The sequence below is a fragment of the Onychostoma macrolepis genome, chromosome 17, assembly GCF_012432095.1.
Source record: "Onychostoma macrolepis isolate SWU-2019 chromosome 17, ASM1243209v1, whole genome shotgun sequence".
Lineage (NCBI taxonomy): Eukaryota > Metazoa > Chordata > Actinopteri > Cypriniformes > Cyprinidae > Onychostoma > Onychostoma macrolepis.
The window spans coordinates 19,009,597-19,018,674 of record NC_081171.1 but is presented as its reverse complement, the minus strand read 5'-3'; the positions used below and the strand labels follow the sequence as shown (position 1 = coordinate 19,018,674).

Here is a 9,078-nt window from a genome sequence, read left to right as displayed (position 1 = left end):
TCTTTCTAATAAAATTTTATCATCCAATGTGGTATTACATTTATCAGACTCTCAGGGAACAAGGCTGGCTGATAACTTGAGGACAGTTCCTCCAGGCTCCACAGCATATGTGGACCCTCTCAGCAGTCTCCTAAACAGCAGACACAGAACCGTCTCAAAGGGAGTTGAAACAAAGGCATTGTCCTAGTTCTCCAGACCTCAAATGTTTCAAATAACTAGGCTACTATGTAATCCTCAGAAAATTCCCATCTTCAACGTTTTACCATAAAATAACAAAGTAATGTGACAGCGCCCTCTACTGGTAAAATCGCTTCTACACAAAAAAGGGAAAAAGCCAAGGAATGATTATACTGGCTTTATTAGCAGTAAAATAGATACATTGAAATGTCCTATTCCTATATCGCATGGTAAATTATGCCATTAAAAAGGACACTACCATACATTCCCCCCAAACACTGAACAGGACTAACTGTATTCACAAGGCCCATTCATGTCTTAACATAATCAGTCATAGATACAGCTAAGCAGATAAAATGACATAAAAACCAAACATTACATCATTAGCTCAAACATGCATCAAAGGCTATAAGGGCAGCAAACCACAACATTAAAAGTTCTGTCGTAAGTCTTTGGCCCCTCATTCAGATTAGTGAAACATTTAGCCATGTTGACTGAAGTGCAGGGAGAGGGACGGACAAAACCCATCACCGTCTCGAGAGATTAGACTCCTTCCATTACAGACTGAGAGGACAGCAGTGAGCAAAGCCGCAAAAACAACTGCACTCCAGCGTCCAGCAGATTTGTCTCACATGTGAAGACTTGATTGTACAGGAGGCTCTGGATTAGATCTGTGTGTGCATGTGTCCAACTATTTACAATACTTAACTCACTAGCTGCTATTCATTGCTGTGAGGCAGAAAGTGTGTGTGTGTGTGTGTGTGTGCATGTTTATGTGGTTTACGGGGACACAAATTTGTATAATCACATGGGTATGACAGAGGTATTACAATTTGAAGGTGGTTTATGAGGACACTGCCTATGTCCCCGTAAATCAAAAGGCTTAAAAAACATACTAAATGGTGTTTTTTTTTTTTAATCTAAAAATGCAGTCAGTTTCCTGTAAGGGGTAGGGTTAGGTGTAGGGTTGGTGTAGGGCAATAGCACATACAGTTTGTACAGTATAAAAACCATTATGCCTATGGAGAGTCCCCGTAAACCACATAAACCAACATGTGTGTGTGTGTGTGTGTGTGTGTGTGTGTGTGTGTGTGTGAGTGATCAAACAATCAGGCTCTTGAGTGATGCTGGCAGTGTCCATTCTCTACAGAAGTTTGTTGACTTGCTGGTTGGCTTTATCAGCGCAAGCTATATTCTCTTCAGCCTGGGGGGGGAATCATAATTTTTATATAAAAAAGAATGATTTTTATATAAAAGAATTACATTCTCATAATTTAATTGTTTAAAAACAATAATGTAATGTTAATTTAAATCAATATTTTTTTTACAGGTCTACTTCATTAGATGCCTAGCTGTTTGATGGAGTAGATTTACCTTATCAGTGATGCGGTCAATGGTTTTGTTCTGTTTATCAATCTCATTGCCCATATCCAAGGCCAAATTCTTGAGATCCCCGATGATGCCCCCCACCTGCTCCAGATTCTCCTCCATCTCATCTTCTCGTGCATCATTTGTTACTCTTTCGGGAAAGCAGAAATATCAATAAAGCATAGAGTAGATCTTTATTATAAACAGAATACACTTGAGAACAAATTATTGTAACAAGCACTTTTTGCTTAAGGTGACTCAACTAAATATTAATATTCAGAAGTATGAATCAGCTGTAAAGATCTTTAAAAACAATTACCACATACATGTGGAGTCAAATTGCAGATACTTCAGGCACCAAAAATATTTAATGTGGCAGGGCAAAGACAACGTATCCTAATAACACTAACAGCTAAATACTATCAAACAGAGAACAAGACTGTAGCTTATTCTAGGTCAAGAACTGCCTGCATAGACAGGAAGACACTATCTGATTAAGCAAAATGACCAATGTTCATGTTTTGGCATCTGATAGTGATACATCACTTGAATTTCCAGCTAAGACCATTAAGGCCACATCTGTTAGGTAAGCATATGGGTATATACAGTGGGTACGGAAAGTATTCAGACCCCCTTAAATTTTTCATTCTTTGTTATATTGCAACCATTTGCTAAAATCATTTAAGTTCATTTATTTTCCTCATTAATGTACACACAGCACCCCATATTGACAGAAAAACACAGAATTGTTGACATTTCTGCAGATTTATTAAAAAAGAAAAACTGAAATATCACAGCTTATGCCATATGGCAATGCATAACACAAATCTCCAGCTAACTTCATCATCTATGAGAGCTGCATTCTGTTACTCTCAGTGCTATTTTTCTTTCACCTCTTGATGTAGGGGCCAGTGGGGGCCGCTGACCCAGCAGAAACAGCCTGCCCATTGCGAACGGCAGTCGGTTGGCTGGATACCACATTCTGCTTGTTTTCCTTTGCTTTTTTCCTTTGCTTTTTTCTCCAGTCACTCTTGTTGGACTTCAGTCTGAAAGAGAATCCATTCAAATCCAAAGACATTTGACATAAAATACAATCACTGAGGTAAAAACCTTCAGCTAAATGTGCTAATTTAGTTCATTTTCCTTGCTGAAAAGTTCAGATTAGACCAGAATGGCTAAACTGGTTTATGCTGGTTAGTGTTGGTTCAAGGCTGATCTAATGGTGCAGCACAGCTAGTCTATTCACCAACAAAATATATCTAATGAAGCTATTGCATAGTAGTGAAGCTGGTATAGACCAAGGAATTCTTGATGGTTAAGCTAGCTAAGGATCTAGTGAGGATATCAGTAGAATTTCACATTGGGAACTAGTACGCAAAACACAACATTTGCTGTTCTTTTCAGTACTTTTTTACAGCAAGTCCTCTAATTTTGAATAATAAGCCTGACGAAAGATGTAGCCAATGGTTCTCAGCCTTTTTTGACTTCACAGTTTCTACCCTATAAAATATTATACAGCTTTACATAACTAGAAAAAAGTATATTCATTTATTCATAAAGTATAATTTATTAATTTACTTTTCCAGCTCTATAAAACCACACTTTCAAAATTAGGCTTCTTTATATAACCAGGCTTTTCAAGCCAGTGTGAACCTTGGGGAAGAATTAAAATAAAAATATCTTGATTTTTAGATGTTTTAGCTTGAATTTAATGCCTGTTTTGTCTTATTTAAATAATTTGTCATCTTGAGGCCCACTTAAAACTTTACTGAGGTCCCCAAGAAGCCCCGGCCCTCTGGTTGAAAACTTCTGATGTAGCCTATATTCCAGTATTGTACCACATTGACTTACTTCTTAATTGTCTTGTAATCCCACAGGAAATAGTGTAACTACTTCAGATATATAACTCATTGTCATACAGAAGATATACGCTCTAGCCAACCTGTTACATGGGCACAAACACAGGCCGCAGCATTTGGACAATTCATTCAGGTTTTTTCGAGCTTGTTTCATGTCCTGACTGATCTGGTCCATTTCCTGTTCCACATTCTTTAGTGTTTCTAATACGGGGAAAAAAAGAGAATAGAGGTGTGGCAGTCACATTAGCAAAATTTCTGCTAAATTTCTCAGACAAAATTAGTATATCTCTCTCTCACACAGAGATGCCAACCAAGCAGCTTTCTGTTGGTCGACGCAGCAAATTTGCATGACCAACCTGAACCCAGAGTGAAATCTATGTTGCTTAATTTTACTTCTTCACATGAAACTCCCAATCATGTAGAAATGACTTTATTTCAAACATGAAATTTTGTCAAGCAATGGCAAATGTGACTGCAGCTTAAGAGAGATTTCATAGTTTCTCTCCTTTGAACCCTAAACAACATCCATAGTGTGTGAACAGGCCTCCAAATTGTGGGATATTGAGGTAGACATCAGAAATCAGGAGTATTGAGATGAAGTACTCACCTCCTTGCTCATCTAGCATGGTCATTGTTTTCACCCCAACTTTATAACTCTGCAAAAATACACATGCTTCAAGTTCAACTCAAAGCAATGAGCAAATGACAGCAGTGTTTTTGTATGATAAATGAAAACAAAGTTTTTAAGGAGCACTCATGTGTCATTGGTTAAACTGGTTAAAATAAGACCTCTTACCTCTTCTGTCATTTGTAACATTCGCCTAGTGCTTTCAAGTGACTGACAAACAAATACAAAGAAAGTAAGTCAAATGTTAAACATCAAATATTTATGGAAGCTTGCTTTTGCCATGGGATTAAAAAAAATGCTGATTTGTGAAAATAAAATTTTCACATTGCTGATTTTCCTCACAATTCTGTTATTAGAATTGTCACAAATAAAAAAAAGAAGTTATAAAAAAAAAAAAAAAAAAGTGAATTGCTAGATGTTAGGTAGCAATTGCTGAGAAAAAAATTATTGTAAAATAAAAGTCGCATTTACTTTTTTTTTATTCTGTGACAGAATAGTTTTTTTTTTGTTTGTTTTTCATGACGAAAATAAGCTTCCATATTACTGTAATATAATGAGAATTATATTATAAGTTCTGCTTGCACACACATAGGACAAAAGTATGTATTAAATATTTCAGATGAATGAAGAGTGAATGCACACTGATACTTCTGATAAACTACGGTTGAACAAAACTATTTCCACACTTCTCACTAAACCATATTTGACCTGGAAAATAACTAGATGGGGCAAAAGAAGTATTTTTATTTTCAAAAATGAAAGAATGTTGCTTTCATATGAGCTGGGAATTTTACAGGAACTTGAAAACAGCAACTAATAAAAGAACAAAGATTTATCTCATCTTCTTATACATCCTTGTGGAATCAAATAACAAATTTACCTCATTTGTTACATTGTTGGCTTTAGTTGTCATCTCCTCCACTGACATGTCTGCCATTTTGCTGAACTGAGATTCTGCTCGGATTTTACTCTGGAAAAAGTGTACAGGTGCATCTCAATAAATTAGAATGTCGTGGAAAAGTTCATTTATTTCAGTAATTCAACTCAAATTGTGAAACTCGTGTATTAAATAAATTCAGTGCACACAGACTGTAGTTTAAGTCTTTGGTTCTTTTAATTGTGATGATTTTTGCTCACATTCATTTACCCAATTCACTATCTCAACAATTTAGAATACTTCATAAGACCAATTAAAAAAAAAAAAAAATTAGTGAATTGTTGGCCTTCTGGAAAGTATGTTAATTTACTGTATATGTGCTTAATACTTGGTAGGGGCTCCTTTTGCTTTAATTACGGCCTCAATTCGGTGTGGCATGGAGGTGATCAGTTTGTGGCACTGCTCAGGTGTTATGAGAGCCCAGTTTGCTCTGATAGTGGCCTTCAGCTCATCTGCATTGTTGGGTCTGGTGTCTCTCATCTTCCTCTTGACAATACCCCATAGATTCTCTATGTGGATCAGGTCAGGCGAGTTTGCTGGCCAATCAAGCACAGTAACAGTATGGTCATTGAACCAGCTTTTGGTACCTTTGGCAGTGTGGGCAGGCGCCAAGTCCTGCTGGAAAATGAAATCAGCATCTCCATAAAGCTTGTCAACAGAAGGAAGCATGAAGTGCTCTAAAATTTCCTGGTAGATGGCTGCGTTGACTGTGGACTTCAGAAAACACAGTGGACCAACACCAGCAGATGACATGGCAGCCCAAATCATCACTGACTGTGGAAACTTCACACTGGACTTCAAGCAACATGGATTCTGTGCCTCTCCACTCTTCCTCCAGACTCTGGGGCCTTGATTTCCAAATGAAATGCAAAATTTACTTTCATCTGAAAAGAGGACTTTGTACCACTGAGCAACAGTCAGTTCTTTTTCTCCACAGCCCACGTAAGACACTTCTGACGATGTTTCTGTTTCAGAAGTGGCTTGGTAGCCCTTTTCCTGAAGACGTCTGAGCGTGGTGACTCTTGATGCACTGAATCCAGCTTCAGTTCACTCCTTGTGAAGCTCTCCCAAGTGTTTGAATCAGCTTTGCTTGACAGTATTCTCAAGCTTGCAGTCATCTCTGTTGCTTGTGCACCTTTTCTGACCCAAATTCTTCCTTCCAGTCAACTTTGCATTTAATATGCTTTGATACAGCACTCTGTAAACAGCCACACCTTTCAGTAATGACCCTCTGTGACTTACCCTCTTTGTGGAGGGTGTCAATGTTCGTCTTCTGGATCATTGCCAAGTCAGCAGTCTTCTCCATTATTGTGGTTTCAAAGAACAAGAGATACCCGGAATTTATACTGTAGGGATGGTCATTAATTGAAACTCAAATGTAAATATTCTAATATTTCGAGAGACTGATTTTTGACTTTCATGAGCTGTAAGCTCTAATCATCAAAATTAAAACACAAAAAACTTTACTTGCAATGAATCTAAAATATGTGAAAGTTTCACTTTTTGAAATAACTTACAAGAAAAAATTAACTGTTTCATGTCATTCTAATTTATTGAGATGCACCTGTAAGTCAAATTTAATATGATACATTTGGATATAAACAAAGATTGCCACAGAAATCCATGGAAATATCCATACTCTTAAGTTTCATGTGAACATACATGACAATTATAATGAAGAGAGAGAGAGAAAAAACACTAATCTTAGATTAAATCAAAAATTATAACTATACAAACTAATACACATAATGGTGTGTGGTTTAATCAAAATGTGATTCCTATTTCAGTAACAACCAGTTCAACTTGATTCAAGTCACACTACTAAGCTATTAAGCACAACAGAATTTCAGCAAAGAAAAAGTGAGGATTGTCTACAACGTAGAATATTTAGCTACTTTTATAATATTTAACTCTTTTAGCTCCTATAAGTGCATGTGTATCTTTGAACTTACTCTCAAGATGCTCCAGTTCTGAGTGTTGTGATCATTCAGTTGCACATGTTAACGTTTCATTTTTACATCACAAAAATCCCTCAGAGAGAGTTGTGGGTACACAAAAGGAGAAACAGCATATTTACATAACTTCTCATAGTGACGTAGTCAGGAAGGGGCTGTTGAAGGTACTTGCCCACCCCTTAACCACATCCCACCTCAACATACACCTCTGATATTTACTCCAGAGCTTTCAGATTCTGAAGTTGTATTTTCTTCAAAATCATGTGTATCAGTGTTGATATTGATAAACCAATGGTTGTAGCCATAGAGGAACATATCTAAAATCATTCGATAATGACAGGTATTGCACCTGCCTTTGCTAATTCTTGTAGGCAACCGTTCTAAACAGGAAGTGAGGTGGCAAAGGGTGGTTGGAAGAGAGATATTTTTTGACCTACTTTCATTTAATACTGCATAAATATTACCCTGCTAAACATTTTTTTAAGCAGATTCATTGAAGATATAGATGTAAACTGTTCATTCTGTTCACGACACCCTGAAACGGTACCTCATATTTTCTGGCATTGTCAATATACGAAGAGGTTATGGCAAGAGGTTTCTAGATTTATAAATGACAAAGTGGTGTGCAATTTTCTTTTACTATATGAACATGTAATATTTGGTTTTTTGAACTATGACAAGAAGTTTGAAAATAAGGCTTACATAATTAATCTCTTCATTATACTTAAGTTTCATATTCATCGTTGTAAATTCAGCAATCAGAAGCCTCTTTTTTCTGTGGTACGTAAGGAATTGGATATCTATATAAGTGCAAACAAAAAAGCTGTTAAAACTGTTTATCTATTTGGTATATTTAAGTTATTGTGATTTAGTAAGGCCTTTCATTATTTTTTTTTATTTTAATTTATTTGTTTACTTTATACATACATGTATAGTTTTAATATGTACTTTTATTTTTTACTGTGTATACCCTTGGCACTTCTGTTCTATATTTGTTCAAGCATTAATAAAAAATAAAAAAATTAAAAATAAATGTTTGACCTACATGGAAAAATACCATGAGCTGTCCTTTTAACTTTGTGATTTTTTTCTTCTTCTTTCTAATATACAGTGGTGGCCAGAATTATTAGAACACTAGTATTTTCAGCAGCTAAAAATGGTTTTATGTCGGTTATTTTATCTTTTGCTGTAGTGTGTTAGTAGGAAATATCAGTTTTCATTTCCAAACATTCAGTTTGCTATTAATTGTAATAATCCAGTGAGATTTTTGTTTGCTCAAGGAGTCTGACAACAGCCAGAGATCTGATCTGATCATCATCCAGTCTGTTTGAATCACATGAACAAACTGAGACAGACTAAATCCAGAACTCTGGCAACGTCTCCAAGATGCTTCAAGAAACCTGCCTGCAAAGCTACAGTTCTGTTAAAAGTTTCAGGCACTTGTGTAAAAATGCTGTAAAATGAGGATGCTGTCAAAAATGTCATAAATAGATTTTCTTTGTCTATTTACTTCTATTAACTAAATTAAATCAATATTTGGTGTGACCATCCTTTGCGTATAAAGCAGCTTTTGCCCTCGGTGCACTTGCTCATAGTTTTTCAGGGAGCTTTGCAGGAAGGTTTCTTGAAGCATCTTGGAGACGTTGCCACAGTTCTTCTGGATTTAGTCTGTCTCAGTTTGTTCATGTGTTTCCAGACAGACTGGAAGATGATCAGATCAGATCTCTGGCTGTTGTCAGACTCCTTGAGCAAACAAAAATCTCACTGGATTATTACAATTAACGGAAAAATGAATGTTTGGAAATGTAAACTGATGTTTCCTACTGACACACTACAGCAAAAGATAGAAATAACTGACTAAAAACCATTTTTTAGCTGCTGAAAATACTAGTGTTCTAATCATTTTGGGCACCACTGTATATCAAGTTGTTCTATACTTGTTGCGAGTAGCATCAAATGCTCTGGGTGTATCTCACTGAAAGAAAACAAGCCTTTATATCAACAAAAAATAATGGTACGTCATATTGACTTTGGTTCTAAATTTTATAAATGATAAAGATCTCAATGCCAAACCGAAGTTCAGGCCATCACAACAAGGAATTAAACCAGGGAGATGAAGGGACTCCTCTCTTATCTGTATCCTGAAATTTTTCC

General features: G+C 36.2%; 1 protein-coding gene across 2 annotated transcripts; it reads right to left on the bottom strand.

Moving 5' to 3' along the window:
• Nucleotides 1–342: 342 nt before the first annotated feature.
• LOC131523760 (synaptosomal-associated protein 23-like) lies at nt 343–7,121 on the bottom strand. Of its 2 annotated transcripts, XM_058750404.1 has the most exons (9): nt 6,922–7,121; nt 6,487–6,533; nt 4,913–5,002; nt 4,201–4,242; nt 4,012–4,060; nt 3,488–3,605; nt 2,439–2,591; nt 1,552–1,696; nt 343–1,381 (listed from the first exon to the last, which is right to left on the bottom strand). In XM_058750404.1, the coding sequence occupies exons 3-9, from the start codon at nt 4,967–4,969 to the stop codon at nt 1,322–1,324; spliced, it is 624 nt and encodes a 207-aa protein (XP_058606387.1). In that variant the 5' UTR covers nt 4,970–5,002; nt 6,487–6,533; nt 6,922–7,121; the 3' UTR covers nt 343–1,321. The 2 variants fall into 2 exon arrangements, with proteins under 2 accessions (XP_058606387.1, XP_058606386.1); XM_058750403.1 differs by lacking the exon at nt 6,487–6,533 and having other exon boundaries at nt 6,922–7,120.
• Between the last annotated feature and the right edge of the window lie 1,957 nt (nt 7,122–9,078).